Below are 16,287 nucleotides of genomic sequence, written 5' to 3' on the forward strand. Positions count from 1 at the left end.
GACCAAGTCCTGTGTGTCCCTAAAAGACATTTCCCTTTGGTTGGCTGTGTAATCTTATGGAAATCACTCTCCTCACATCTCAGTTACAAAAAATACCTTAATTCATAATTAGTAAGGAATAACTAATTACAATGAGTAAAAATTATTTTTGCATATGAAAGCACTGAGGAATGTGACATAACATTATTAAAAAAGAACAGCTTTCATTATTTCATTAAAATCAGATTAACAAAATATTATGAATATTTGAAAATACTTTCACTATAGTACATTTTAACTGTAATAATAGAATAACTTTCCTAAAATATTACTTTTAAAAGTACTATTCTGTTTTATAAGAACTTCTCATGGCTTCCTATTCTAGTATGAATGAAATGCCTTACATCAAGCCTCATTCCTGCCTGACCACCAACCCAATCCCCTCCCCAGCTCACTTTTTGATGCTGCCCATAATCTAGATTTACCTTTGCTAAGCAGTCTCTGACCTTATACAAATATCTCTCCAGTAAGAATTTAAACAGTAGCTAGGTCAGTCTTATCCTAAAACCATACAATTTTCCCAACATCAAGTCTCTGGTTCACGCTATTCCCTGACTCTCTCTCAATGTCATTTTCCAGAAAAACCATTATCTAATCTTCCTCTTATAAATTCTGTTCAATTCTGCCTCTTCCACAGGACTCTGCCTAAGTCTCTAGACAGCAGTGACTTCTCTCTTTTCCAATATTTATTAACTATAATGCTGTGTAGCAAGATATATTATCTTGTTTTTAACGTATTGTCTAATATTTTAACATGTGGGTCTAGTCTACCAAGCAACTGAAAGGCAGAGACTGTCTTAAGTTTCTTTCACTTTCCCTTTACTGCTATCCCAGTGCTATATAAAAAGAAAAGTACTTAATACAATTATCTATGGAAAAACATTAGTATAACACACCAAATTATGTATTTATAAAGAAATCCTACTTGATCATTTGTAAACATACCCAATTTGGCAAATTATATACTCCCTTGACTTCTTTCATTTTTTAAATCAACAACAAACCCAGCTACCTTGACTTCTTTTTGAGAGTGATTTTAATAAACATTACTGATTTATTTTAACCTAGAATCCAAAATGGAAAATTTAACCTAGTCTACTCTATAAAGCCTGTGTTGTCTTTATCTTAGATTTGTAATTACAACAATATTAAAAATACCTTCTTTCTATTGAATGCCTACTAGGTGCCATATTCTGGACTAGGTTTTACAAATGTTTTCTTAAATTACCAAAAACAAAACAAACAAAACACAGAGGTATTAAGCCCATTTTATAAATGTGATCAGAAACATTATGTCTCAGGCCCAATGTCACAACAGTGTTAAATGACAGAATTCAAATCCAGGCTGTTTGGCTCTACCATCTTTTGTGTACTATTCCAGGTGATTTCTGGAATAGGCTCTTTAGTTTTGTCCTCTTATAATTTATGCTGTTTTACTGTCCTTCATTAATTAATTTACATTATATGACGTATCTTCACTCAAAGCTTTTAGATAAAATTCGGGGGTGCCCATACAAACATAAAAAGGGCTTAATATGAAGAATTATAATACCAGTTGTTGAGCATCTAATTCTAAAACCTAATTTTAACATCTGTTTAGCATCTAATTATGTGCCAATTTCCATACTAGTCACTTTACATATATTATTTAATCCACCTAACAATGCTACCTCTCCGTTGACCCCAACTCCTCACTTCGCGAACAAGAAAAGGTTAAAAAATGTTAGCAGGTTTCCTAAGAGTCATGTAGGAAGACAGAGCTAGATTTCACATTTACAGGGACTTCTCTGGTGGTCCAGCGGTTAAGACTCGGATCTCCCAATGCAGGGGGCAAGGGATCAATCCCCCACTGGGGAACTAAGATCCCACATGCCACATGGCACGGCCAAAAACAAAAACAGATTTCACATTTGCAATTATCAAGATGGATGAGATACAATTCTAAGATAATTCTATCTAGTTTTAATGTTTTTGAGGCTTTTTAATATTTGGTATAGGTGCAAATTAGTGTTATAATTACTATTGATACTATTAAAACAGTATTATTTACCAAAGAATTACTTATAGGCAAAGACTGTAAAATCTTCAGCTGCAATAGCAGTAAAATGTTCAGATGATAGATGTATCAATCCCACTTTATAGAGTTACGGACTTATCAAGGTACAAGCAGTGGTATTATTAAACCCACTTAGGTTGGGCAAAAAAGCCCAGAGCTTATCTTCCCCATCTCTTCCCATTTTCTCACGAAAAAAAGAGCTCCTTGCCATTGTAAATCACAATTTGGGGGATTTATACTTCAGTAAGAGAACTGTGGCTCATTCATATGTGTCTGAAAGTCCAGTAATTGGAGACTTACACTGAATGGTTAATGAAACCATAAGAGACAAAAGTAAGTCTGATGACTCTAATTTATAATTTAATTATAATTTATAATTAGAAAGCGGTAAGAGCAGCAACTGGAAACAGCAATCAATTTAACACCTATAATAAAGCACTATTTTCCCAAACTTCAGCAATTCCACACATTGTACACAGGCACAGGAGTTCTGAAATGTTTACAAGTTATTGTATGGCAAACGAATTTAGTAGAATACTGAAATAGAGTCCTTAGCCTTATGTATATGGAGGTATAAAGGAAATTCCAGTCACTTACCTGCTTTTAATTGAAAAGTTACATTTTTTACGATTAGTATGCTGTGGTCCATACATTTTAAGACTCAGCTGCTCTTAACTAGAATTATCAGTTCTTGACAGCATACTTTAAGAGGGACACAGAAAGAATTAAAGTACAACTAGATACATCAACAAAATAAAAAAACTGCTTATGGATGGATTCCTCAGTGCCTAGAGAGCACAGAACACAGGGCACCAGTTCAGTATTCAATAAATACTTGTTGATTCAAATAGTCAAAAGGTTAGTACAAAATATCGTCCCAAGGGGAGATATGATCATTGTTTTCTGAATGTTAAGATTATCATGCAGACATAGGACTAGGTTAATTCTCTGAGGCCTTTGAAGACAGAACTTCAGTCACTGAGAAGAACCAATTGCAGGCAAAGTTTGCTTCCAAATAAGAAGAAATTTTGTGACAATTAGAGCTTTCTAATAATAGGAGGGCTGTTTAAAGTAGTAACAATCTGGTTCTCGTAAGTATCCTATGAGTAAGTAAAAAAGGATTTGCAAATGATTTTGCATGCTGAGGCAATGATTACTAGCATATTCACCTGATATTGGCATGGATTTTGGAAAACTGGCGAGGCTGGTCTCTGACGCACCTTGAAGGTCCCGAAGTCGAGTGAGGTACTGCTGCTGCCCTAGAGCACCATCTTCACTGTCCAATGGCCTTCTCTGAGCAAGCCCTTGCTTCTGAAATGTCAACTTCAAACCACCTTCCTGTTAAACAAACACCATTAATAAGAAAGAAATGATTAAAAAAAAACTCGTAGTATATTGAGAGAAATCTTTTACTTAGAAAAAGTGAGGTTAAAAACCCTGAAAAGTTAATCATGTTCTCTTATTCATACATCAATTGGAGAAAAACATTTAATCAATTACTATAATGAATATTAAAATTTCTATCTTAAATGAAAAACATCCAGGTATTACATATACTTTTCTGAGCAAAACAGAGCTTTTCATGTGACTAGCACATTGTAACCCTTTCAGCTTCTGACCTATGTCTCTGTGTACACTATTCACATGACATATTAGAAGATATTACCCATGTTTTAGACACTGAGTAATCAATTTAGCTTCAAAAATCATACTGAACAATAAAATGTTACTGATAACAGGGCATGCTAAATGTTTAAAACAGGAAGTGCACTGACATACCATGTGAATACTATATAAAAGAACCAAACAATAAGAAATTGTCAGACTGTTTAAGAAAGCATCTTGATCTGCAGAAGGACTATTTTCAGAAGTATAGGTAGAAAAACATATTTAATGATGATTCCTCTAGTAGAATATTCAAGTTTAATAACCTGGATATCTAAAAGAAAACAATCCAAATGCCAGAAAACAAGTATGTGAAGGAAGTAAGAGTAAGAGCAGGCAGCCATTTGCAGGAAAAGCATGCTGCACACCGCAATCGCAATCAGGTCCTAGGGCAATAAAAATAAACATACGTCTTTGATTTTCACTGTAAACTCCTTTTCTCGTACATGCTTCTTCACCTTTGACATCTGTGTTGACTGATCGTGTTCTTCTTTAACGCCAGCACCTGCAGGAGTGGGCACGCTGGGCTCACTATATTCTGTAGCTGCGCCAGAGCTGTCCAGCAGCTTTGTGGTATAGAAAGAAGCCACTGCATTGGCATCATAACTTCTTCTAGCTGAAGGCCACTTCCCTTTCAGGACCGTTTGACAAATACTGTCCAACCGGTTGATCATCACACGGTCCTGGAAAAGCATGAACATCAAAGGATAATTTTAATAACTGAGTCAGAACTTTGGGGATCACAGCCTTGATGGATTTAACCCTGGTACAACATATGTGTATTTGGTATGCATACATATTCTCACATACATTTACAATTCTATACAAATTCCCATTGGTGACATTAAAAAATATTATACTATAAAGATATTTTTCTGTTCTTTTGTTTTTATAAGAGTAACACAGGTTCCTTGTACAAAGTTCAAACAACTCAGAAGTATACATAAGACTTGTAAAGAGTTCTCTCCTCTCCCATTTATTTCCCAACCTCACTCCTAAAGGTAAGTACTCTTCTACTAGCCTAGTCACATACTGGAAGAAGAACTGTCTTAATCCAATCTGAACTTCCACCACTATATGTACATGTACTTAAATGAACCTTTTTTCTAGGTCACAACTGGCTTGGTAAATTTCTTCAAGAAGACCCACTTAAAAGCACTTAATTCATAAAGTAGCACCTGAATACTAACTTGTATGTGAACATAAGCATTCATTATCTTTTCTTCTAAATATTCTAGGGTTATATTGAGAAACACATACATTTAAGTAGACCTAATTTACTTGATAGTAATATTTGATACTTTTAATGCTAACACCAAAATGTCATTCTACATATAAGTGACTTTTTTTTACTACATAATATCTATCATTAAAGAAATATAGAAAAATACTCAAAAAATGACCTATTCCAGCAAGAAATTACTCATTTACCTTTGGCCAGTACGAAGCTGCCAGCATGTATCCACCTTGCAGGATGTAAGCAGACTCTGGGGTCCCGTTGTTCATCTGGAAACTATCCTGGGTCTCATCCTGGGTAGTGCTCAGTGATGCAACGCTTTCTTCATCATAGGCTTTCACGTGAGGGGTACCTTCTGCTAAGAATAATCATAACCAATTATAACTGTTTTAAAAAGACTGCATAACACAATTTTACATATACTTTTCAAATCCTATATAATTATTCAGATATATTTGAAAATGAAAAGTTAGAAGTAAAAAAAAATTCACCTAGAATACAATAAAGTACTCATTATTTTTAAAATTGAAATAAAAGCACAATAAGTGGCATAAAGGAGTTTGAGGAAAAAAAGGTTAACAAAACATCCCTTTCTGCATGAAAATTTGAACCATGGTTAACACTCTAGGTCTGTTTCCCTGGAAATACATAAACTCCTGATTGGTAAACTGTATCTGGACTGGGAGAACACAAATATTGCTGGGGAGGCTATCATTCTCTAAAGAGGGGACTCTCATAATTGGGCATGTCCCTTGTGGTAACCCTGAAAGTCATGCTTCTGGAGTTGTTACAGGAGATTCTCACTCTTGTGGGTATCACAGTGGCTCCTGTGTCCACTTGATGTTGACTCATTTCCTGAGCTGTTAGAGCGCTATAAGGACACCCGCAGAAGAGGACCACCTAACACTACCGACAGGCTGAAGTTCCTATGCTAGATCTTTCTAAGTAGGGCCAAGTAGGGCCTATGATACTCTTGTAAGTCGGACTGGTGGCTGTTATAAAATATTACCTTTATTTGTTCACTGATCAACTTGTTCCAGGCAAGATGTAATACTAAATTTAAGGCAATCACAAAGTAATAAAATTACTGTGCCAAGTCGCTAATCCGGTTTGACTAACCCATTTTGCAATGTGAATACTGAATACGGAGTAAGAACCAGGAATTTAGTTGCGTTTTCAGTAGTCCTTCTCTAAGAAAATCTGTACACATAAAATTTAAATATGCTTAAGTGATCCAAATCAATTCTTTTCATTTTCATGTGAAATGCCGTCTTAAAATAGAAAAAGCACTTTATGCATATACCTCGCTTTTGGACTTCCTCTTCTTCACTGTCACTTTCTTCTGATGAAGATGAGGAGGAGGATGAGGAAGAGGAGGACGAGGATGAGGATGAAGATGATGCTGAAGAACAAGAGGAGGAAGAAGAAGAGCTAGAGCCTGATCGAGAGTGGGAACAAGAAGAAGAGGAAGACGAAGAAGAAGATGATCTGGAAGAACAGGACGATCTCTCAGAATCAGAGTCAGAATCAGAACTAGACTCTGATCCTCTTTTGTGGACTCGCTGCTTCTTAGAAGCTGGGTTTGGAGTTAGAGGCTCTGTTCTGGCTGCAACCATGCGTCTGTCTGTTTCACCTTTTCCACCAGATTTCTGGTCTCCAGTAGCCTGTGGTAAAACACCATTCTTTGGACTTACAGGCTCAGACTTTATTAGTGTCCTGGTTTCCTCAGAAGTCATAGATTCTTCTTCAGAAAACTGAGGCTCCTCTTTAAGGTTTTCACTTTTAACTTTCACATCCTCTAGAATAATACCTTTAGGATCTAGGAGCCTAGGTAGAGAGGTAAGAGGAGAAGCAGAAAGTGCTACTTGATATTGCTGTAAAAGTGGGGTAGAAGTCCTTGAATGAGCCATCTTACTTTGACTGTAGTTCCTTTGAGCTGCCATAAATGAGAGTTCAGGATCACGAAGAATGTGATAGTCTGTTCGGCTCACCCCGTGTTTAGCAGCTCCAATGAGCAAGTCCCTATCATGAGGGCCACACTCCCACCAGACTGGTAAGTCTGGATTTGGATGGCAAAGCTTCAAGCGCTCAAACAACTGTGGATGTCGGAGGGCCTGTTCCCTTACTTTCCTTAGAAGTTCAATGCGATATAAAGTCCTAGAAGCACGTTCTTCTGTGATTGGCTGGATAAAAATATTTGGATCCACCAATTCTACATTGAAACAAGAACAAACATATTACACTCAAAGATACTTCATTATATTATAACAAATAAAGCAACTTCTAAAATGCACCTCTACTCAATATCATTGTATACTTTCCAGAATTTCTTTTTAACGTTTTTAAATGAGGAGAAATATAAATTTTAGAAAGAAGTACTAAAAATCACGTAACATATAACACTGGATCTACAGAAAGTTAAGTAAAATATTAAAGTTATTTTGGAGGTGTGTTAATGTAACTAGGAAGTTACTTTTAAGAAATTCCCTATGAGCTAATGTCAATGTGTTTTAAAGAGAAAAGCACTCAAATTCATTTATAAATACAAATTAAATCTGTTAAATTAACACCCCATAAGCAAACCTAAGTCCACATATCCTTAACTGCACCGAGGTAACTCAGGGCATTACAGTGAACTCACAGGGACAACAAAGGCTTTCTTAAAATTTGATGGAAACATGGGAATAATTGTCAAACAGTGTATGAACTACCAGCCTGAGATAGTTCAGTTTTAACATCAGACCATACTCTGTTCCTTTTGATGAGGTCTTATCTTTGTGAGCAGAGATACTGGCAGTTGAGAAGTACTCAAAAAGAGATAGAGGCTTGTTGAAATAATGTAGAGACCACCTGAAGGAGTTACTAATGGCCAAATGTGGAACAATTTGAACATCAAAATGAATTCTGATAGTACTGGATTATAACCTACAGAATAAAAAATAAATACCCACATGAAAAAATACTAATATGAATAAATAATTAAGTAGACTAGGGAGAAGGAACAGCTTTTCCTTGCAGGAGAACTGCATAGTAAAAACTGTTGCAGACAAGATCTACTGATGGTTACTGAAATCAATGGGTGAAAGTTTGAGTAGAACAGGATCTGTGTTGTCTCAAAGTATCTTCTTAAGATATCTGTTAACTACAGGGGAGAAGATAACCATTTTACACTGGAAAAATGCAGCATAAACTAGCTAATCCAAAGAATCAAGGGCAACATCATCAGTAATAAGACATAATGACATCATGAACCCCTTGACATTACATTCCAAGAAAGACACAACATCATTTCTGAGGTATTCTTGCAAAAAAAGGCATAACCTCAATCCAATTGTGTGAAAACACAAGACAAATCCAAATTGAGGGGTTTATGGCAAAACTGATCAAAGGTATCAAGGTCATTAAAGAAAACAACAACTACAACAACAACCCCAAAACTGAGGAACTGTTACAGACTGCAGGAGGCTAAGGAGAAAGAACACCAAATACAATGTGGGCTCCTGGAACAGAAAAGGACATCAGTAGAAAAACTAGTAAGATTTGAATAGGTATTTAGTATGGTATTGTACTGATTGGGCTAATAATTATACTATAACTATAGTCATGTAAGATTTTAACATTAGGGAAGAGTGAGGGATATATGGAAAATCCCTACATGGGCTTCAAAAACAATAAATTCACCCCAGAATAGTCCCTTAGCTGAGCATTAGCAGCTCTGATTGTTTTCGTTTCGTTTTGTTTTTTTGAAGGCCCTGGGTGTTTTTTTCCTACTAAAACTCTTTAAAATGTCTTTTGAGTGGAGGCCTCACTTCTTGCAAAATTACTTGTGTAAATAAGCCCTCTAAGCACAGTTCCTATAAGATGGACTAAAAACACACGTTAGTTCTGTTTACCAAAAGCTATCCTTTATCTTCCACCTCCCACAATCATAAATCTAAATCTAATAAAAACACTATTTTCTCAAAATTAAATGTGTACCTTTATTCTCTTTAGATCTCATTTCAATAGTAGAATTAAGGAGTAAAGGATCTTTGAGCAGAGTTTATTTACAATTCAGAAAAACTGGTGAAATGTTGAATTAGACAGTACTAAAATAAAATAGCTGGAAATTTCTGAATTTTACTAATTTTGCTTCTTTGATTGAAACGAGGAAAAAAAGAAATTTTATACATACCATCTTTGGAAGGAAGACGACAAACCCTCCGACACATAGACATGAATGCATACAAATATTTCTCCAAACTATCATCGGTTTTCTTATGTAGCCTAGCCATAGCTCTAAATTTTGTCCAATCAAATTGGCCTCTGTCAGGATCAAACACCACTCCAAATGTAGATACAACTCTATAAAAGTCAGCTTCTTCTCTTCTTGTCCATCTATTTTGAATAGATTAAAGAAAAAGTCACATTTCTCACGGAAGTAAATAAATATTAATGCAAAATACAATGACTATAATAAAAATTTAAAACCATTTCAAGTACCTAACACTTTAAAGGATTAAATCCAGGGCTATTTCCTTAGAAATAGATTTTAAAATGCCAGCTGACTCATCTATCCAACTGTGCTTCTTTTCCTTCAGACAATAATAGTTTTTTGCATACTTACTGTGCAAAAAAATATGCATGGGATACAAGATTGTATAGGATATGACGACCCTCCCTTTGGGAAAAAGATAAAACATTTCAAACATATTTACAGTATAAGGTAGCATTTTACAGTTGTATGTATTATAGAAACCATGAATTTTAGGACAGCACAGAAGATGGAAGGATCTGTTCAAACTTGAGTGATGAAGAAAGGCATCACAGAGTAAGTGGCATTTAAGATGGAACACGGTTAAGATTAAGGGAGGAAACTAGAAAGAGGGCACAGAATAAGCAAAGTAGGAAGTAATTTACATTTTAAGGGGATGATGACTATTCCAGATTGAAAAGGAGAAGGCTCATATTGGGGACAGAGGAAGATAGGCTTGGGGTCAGTTTATAAAACACTCTAAATGTCTGGCTAAAGATAGTCTCTATTCAGTTGCAAGTTCCTGAAGATACTTTAAGAGGGTAATATCCTCACACACCATAGATCTACAAACACAGTAGAATCTTTTCCCTGGTTAACAATCACAAGTTTGTTGTGTAATGAGAAAAAGCATATGAGAAAGACCTTTGAAAAACATTAACAGGCCATTTTTATCATGATGATACATTAAGAAGGTTAATGATGATGTAAAAATAGTCATTCTGGGAAACCAACCAATCAAGTCATATGAACCTTGTACCTGAGTGATAAAGTAGGAATGGAAAAGAAAGGATAAATTCAAGGATTACATAGGACACAAAAAAATATGACACCTACCTTCAAAGAATTTACAAGTTAGAAAGGTAAGACATGGAAAGGAAAAGATGAATGCCATTACAGTATCTTTTATTATTTTGAAAATGACTAGTTTTATTTAGATAAGTGCTATATGAGTGCAGAAAGCAGGGAGAATACTGTGAGCTAGTCTGGTTGAGAAAAAAACTAATAGAGGAGATAGAACACGTGTTGAACTCTGAAGGAGTAGTAGGGCAAGGTATGGACTAAAAAGTAGGAAGAAGGGTGTTCTGGGTGATAGCAACAACTTAAGTAGAATACTGAGTCAAGACTCAGTGGGGCATTCAGGCAGAGGGAATAGGAGAGAATAAAATTAGTAATGCATGCTGAGGCCTAAATTGAAGAGACTCGAATTAATTAAGAAGTTAGACTTTATCCCTATACTAAATAAAGAGCCATTGAATATCATGATAAAACTAGTACTTTAGGAAGATTATCCAGATCTGCCAGAGCAAGGGAAAATGTATGCAGTAGATTAAAGATGGTCACAGTCTTTGCCACAGTTCGCTTCGAGAGATGCAACCTATTTTCCTTTCCCTTAAATTCTGGTTGGCCCTGTGATTTTTTTTGACCAACAGTAGGTGGCAGAAGTGACACTCTGTAACTGCAGAGGCTGGGTCTTAAGAAATCTGCAGCTTCTGCCTTTGCCACTTGGAATGCTCCCTCTTAGAATCTGAGCTCCCAGCTGGCAGTCAACACCAACTGCCAACCATGTGAGTGAGGCCATTATGGACCTTCCAGCCCTCACCTCCCTCCAGCCAACACCACGGGAAGCAGAAGAACCATCTGGTCAACCCACAGAATAGTGACAAACAAAAAACTGATGTTGTTTTTACGTCACTACGTTTTGGGGTGGGTTGTTATGCAACGATAGATAACTGAAACAGTAAATTTACATAGGTAGGAGTATTTGAAGATTACGTCTAGGATAGCTAAAATCTTAAGTGTCAGACTAAATTCTGGTTACAATGAATGTGTTGCAAATGAAACAAAGGAACAATGATTTATCTTTCAGAAAAAAATTCAAAGATCCAGGTTTAATAAGGACGCCAGGTTATTGTTAAACTTTCTTATTCTTTTCCATATATTCTTTCCTTTTTAAGAAGTTAAAGCTTTTGGGATGAGAGAAGTTTGCTTGTCTTCCTAACAAGCCTCTTGAAGAAGTTCTACTACTATTTGTTCCCCTTTGACATCAGTAGTTTTAAGGGTTCATCCTCTGTAAAAAGCATAGATGAACTTCTCTTCCATACATTCTTATATTTCATTAATGTCATCATGTAAAGTAAGATACAGTGGAATTTATTTCATATAATTTAAACATACGTTTCATTGATAATTTAATTCTTGAGTTTGCACCTTCATTTTTCCCCATACCTCACTGTTCATAAACATGACAAAATAATGATTAAATATAAAGTATGGACTAATAACTATAAAATGCAATAATCTGTATTAGCTTAACCATATTTGTGTGTACATATATTTATATACATGTGTAGGTATGCATAAAGCATTTTGCTTTGACCAACTTCTCTACCTACATACGTTTTTCACAACGTGAGATAATCGTACCCTAACAGACTTCAGAATGAACACTATATTTAGATACTATATATTAAAAATTTAGTGCTATTGTCTTACCTCTGCTGTCTTTCTATCTTGGCTGCCATTTTAGGATTAAGAGTGGCTTCTTCATAAAGAGGCTGCATAACACTGGCAGGCACTGAGAAAGTAGGTTGTATCTGCTGGATTTGTCTGTTTTTATTAGTACGCTGATATGCAGTGATGAGACGCCTCAAACGTGTGGTTAAAGCTGACTGAGTAGGCCAATAAATTTTATCACCCTCCATCAGTTGACCATCTACATTTAAAGAAACTCATGTCAATTAAAAAAAAAAAAACTAAAACCCAAAAACTAAACAGATACTGTCATGAAGTTCACAAAAGCAGCAAAATTTCCCTACTTAAAATTTTTTCTTCCAATCTGATTATATGAAAAACAAAAACAAAACAAACCTCTCAAAAAAGTTTTAACTATAGCTCTAAAAATTACAACAAACTTTAAGAGCAAGCTCAAAGAGTAGGTCACGGTGGAATAAAGAACTACAATGTTATATATTTAAAGAGAACTTCATCTGCACAGAAAATACAACTCTTGCATTTCCAGGTCTAACATATCTTACTGGAAGGCAAATACTCAATGCCTTAACTTAAATAAATTAAAAGTCCAACTGAAATCCATTGAGAAGTTGAACACTATAAACTCTTCAAATTAAAGCTTTCTGTATTAAGTTTATCTCAATTTAATTAGAATGAAACAGGTAAAAAGTCATCAGGGAAGAACATATATTTTAAAAAATTCAATATGACAATGTTATAACTTTTAAGTTTTCATTCACCTAATAAAAGTGCAAGATCTAACTCTCTATTTCTACAGTGTAATATAACCATATATACCATAATCAAGTGGTAATCATTCATGCGAAGGAAAAACTACTCCTTTATTCCTAGTTGAATTACAGGAAGGTGAGGCACTATTCCCCTTGGGTACCAGCTGGGAATGAATGTACTCTAGTGACAGTACGTTTCTATCTTGATATCAGAAGGAAGGAGAAGCAAGACCGTGTACAGAAAAGTCTGTAGAAACTGAGTGATAAAAGAATGTTTCTCAATGTGTGTATGAACAAATAAGAAACGGATTATTAAATTAACACTAATGGTGTGTTTAATGGTGAAATGTCACATACCAGTGTAATAATCAAGCCACAAAAGCATCAAAACTCCTATTCTATAAAAATTCAGTGAGTCACTGCGTAAAGATTTACAACTAAAAATATTGTTAAATTTCCAATCAACTATGTTCTATAATGATTGCAACTGTCTTCAATAAATTTCACATACATTTGAGACATACAGAAGTGTATTAGTTTACTGATCTCATGGTATCATGGGAATGTTAATTTACAATAATACTAAGTAAAGAAATAAATGCTATTTACCTCCATCTGCTATAACAAGATCTCCTGGTGAGGAAACATCATCCTTTTAAAAGAAAACAGAAATTTGTCACAGGGTAACTGGGTCAAGATATAATAAGAGAATCGATTTTCTTTATAATAGAATACTTTCTTTTGCAATAGAATTTTAAAAATTCAATTTATTTAAACTAAAAAAACCCAAACCAAAAACATTTCACCCATTTCCATCCTGCCTCTAACCTCAAGCCTCTGGCAACCACAATCTATTCTCTTTATCTATCAACTTAGTTAAAAAAAATTTCTTTTTAGATTCCACATATAAGAGACATCACACAATATTTGTGTTTTTCTGACTTATTTTACTTAGTACAATGCTCTCAAGGTCCATCCATGTTGTTGCAAATGGCAACATTTCATTCTTTTTAAAGACTGAATAATATTCCATTGTGTATATATACACACACACATATATATGAATATACGTGTATGTGTGTGTATATATATATATATATATATGTGTATATATATATATATCACAATCTCTCTATCCATTTGTCTATCGATGGACACCTAGGTTATTTCCACATCTTGGCTACTGTAAATAAAACTTCAAACCACATGTGATCAGGCTGCATATATCTTTCAAATGAGTGTTTTCATTTTTGGGGGATAAATACCCGTAAGTGTGATTGCTGGGTCATATGACAGCTCTATTTTTAATTTTTTGAGGAACCTCCATACTGTTTTCCACAGTGGCTGCACCAATTAACATTCCCACCAACAATATACAAGGTTCACTTTTCTCCACATCCTAGCCAATACTTGTTATTTCTAGTCTTTTTGATAATAGTCATTCTAACCGGTGTGAGGTGATATCTCATTGTTTTTTTGACTGGCATTTCCCTGATGATTAATGATGTAGAGACTTTTCATGTACCTGTTGGCCATCTATATGTCTTCTTCTAAAAAATGTCTATTCACATCTTCTGCCTATATTTTAATCAGATCGTTTGGGTTTTTTTGCTATTGAGTTGTATGAGTTCTTTATATATTTTGGATATTAGCCCCTTATAAGATGTATGATTTGCAAATATTTTCTCATATTGAGTAGGTTGCCTTTTTCTTTTATTGATGATTTCCTTTGCTGTGCAGCTTTTTAGTTTGACGTAGTTGCACTTGTTTATTTTTGCTTTTGTTTTTGGTGTCAGATTCAAAAAACTCATCACCAAGACCTATGTCAAGGAGCTTACCAACTAAGTTTTTATTCCAATGACTACTAGTTTCTACTTTTGTTTTAGAAAGCCCTAAGTTAGAATTATCATCATTCCTTTGTAGGTGGGTCTTTTTCCTGTGGTTGTTTTAAAAAACATCTTCTCTTTGTTTGGTATATCTGTAATTGCACCAGGATGTTTCTTGAAGTGGATTTAGTTTCATTTATCCCTGCAAGATTCACTTTACTTCTTGAATGTGAGGATTCATGTATTTCATCAAGTCTGAAGAATTCTCAGTTGTTAACTCTTAAAATAGGGCTTCTCCCTTATGCTCTCTAGTCTGTCCCTCTGGAATGCCTATTAGACATACACCGGACATTATCATGCTATATATACTCTTCGTATCTAAAAAGATTTTTTATATACTCCATTGTACTGGTTTTCGGTTTGTTGCCTCTCAACTCTAAATTTACTGCCTCTCATACCTTTTGCCAGCTCTAAGAAAAAAAAAAAAAACGGATCTAGGCTCTTTATTTTTTCTTAGCCAGCCAATGTGATATTAAGCTTTGTCAGTAGTGGGAGCTAGAGAAGAAAGGCATTTTACTTCCTGGTTGCTGTGAGCTCCTCCACTGCTCAGCTCCTACAGCACATGCAGCTTCCTCAGTGCCCAGCTCTTGCAGTTCATGCAGTTTCTTTAGCACCTCTTGCCTGGCAGCTTCTCCTGAGCAACCTCCCCCTGGGTGGTTTTGTAGTGGAATGCCTCCGGTGTGACACTTCCCCAAGAAAAGCTTGGCAACCCTAGAGGGTGGATTTCCAGCAAGTTGCTCAGGTGTGGCAGCACAACAACTTTTCTTCCATCTAGTGAGCTGTGGTCATACCCTCCCCAAAAGGTCAGAACCTCAGCCCTGGTGGGCACAGGACCCTTCCTTGGCTGCTGTATCTCAGCCTTAGGAATAGTGACTATTCCTGTATTCTTTCAAGTTCTTGCCACTCAGTATTTCAACCCCCCTATTATAGTCAATAGCTCTTTACATTAAACTTTCCTGTTCAAATTACTATGTGGTTTTTCTCTCCTGATTGGCTCAAACTGATTCATCACGCTACATTATGGATAACTTCCTCTATTTTCTAAATAATTTCTTCTCTCGTGAGCTGTGTCTAATCTGTTTCTCCAGCAGGATGTTTAACTTATTTGTTGAGTTTTAAATTTCAACGACAGTATTTTCCACCTTTAAAGTTACATATAATTCTCTTTCATATGTCCATCGTCATTTAAAATCTTGTCTTTCTTTTTTTCCTAGTTCTTTCTTTAATGTCTTTAATCATTTAAAATTTTATTTATTTTCTATTTCAGGAGATATATTAACAGAAATTCTTAAAGATCTAATCTTGTTCTTTGTTATAGTGCTAACATTCACTCATGGTAAATTGCTCCTCATAAATTAAAAATTTTTGGATTTTGACCTCATTTTATGGAGGGCTTTATCTTCAAGACTCAAGTGTAATCTAGATTGAAGTCGTTTCTTCTAACTGTTCTTTTTACCAAGTACCTCAAGGGTATTACCAGCTTGGGATCTCTCTTTATATTACATTTTTGCCTTGAGAGTTCCTGGACCATGCAGATTAAGTAAAAGAAATCAAACCATAAACTCAAGCGAAGGCAGGCCTATGGCTATGAATTCTCAGGGGAAACAATTTTCTCCCTACCCAGAAACCATGCTGAGATAAATTTA

The 16,287-nt window shown here is 35.2% G+C and overlaps 1 protein-coding gene across 14 annotated transcripts in view; it reads right to left on the reverse strand.

The window, feature by feature from the left end:
• CHD9 (chromodomain helicase DNA binding protein 9) overlaps positions 1-16,287 on the reverse strand; it is a 244,096-nt gene that overhangs the window by 16,216 nt on the left and 211,593 nt on the right. For 8 of the 14 annotated variants that reach the window (XM_073795587.1, XM_019932510.3, XM_019932504.3 and 5 more), the window contains 7 exons: positions 13,365-13,407; positions 12,007-12,226; positions 9,172-9,374; positions 6,301-7,209; positions 5,192-5,355; positions 4,171-4,443; positions 3,265-3,433 (listed from right to left, as the gene is read on the reverse strand). In XM_073795587.1, coding sequence (XP_073651688.1) covers positions 3,265-3,433; positions 4,171-4,443; positions 5,192-5,355; positions 6,301-7,209; positions 9,172-9,374; positions 12,007-12,226; positions 13,365-13,407 — 1,981 coding nt within the window. The remainder of the gene's footprint in view (positions 1-3,264; positions 3,434-4,170; positions 4,444-5,191; positions 5,356-6,300; positions 7,210-9,171; positions 9,375-12,006; positions 12,227-13,364; positions 13,408-16,287) is intronic. The other 6 variants (XM_019932512.3, XM_033845481.2, XM_073795588.1 and 3 more) reach the window with 5 other exon arrangements.

This window comes from Tursiops truncatus, chromosome 19, assembly GCF_011762595.2.
Source record: "Tursiops truncatus isolate mTurTru1 chromosome 19, mTurTru1.mat.Y, whole genome shotgun sequence".
NCBI lineage: Eukaryota > Metazoa > Chordata > Mammalia > Artiodactyla > Delphinidae > Tursiops > Tursiops truncatus.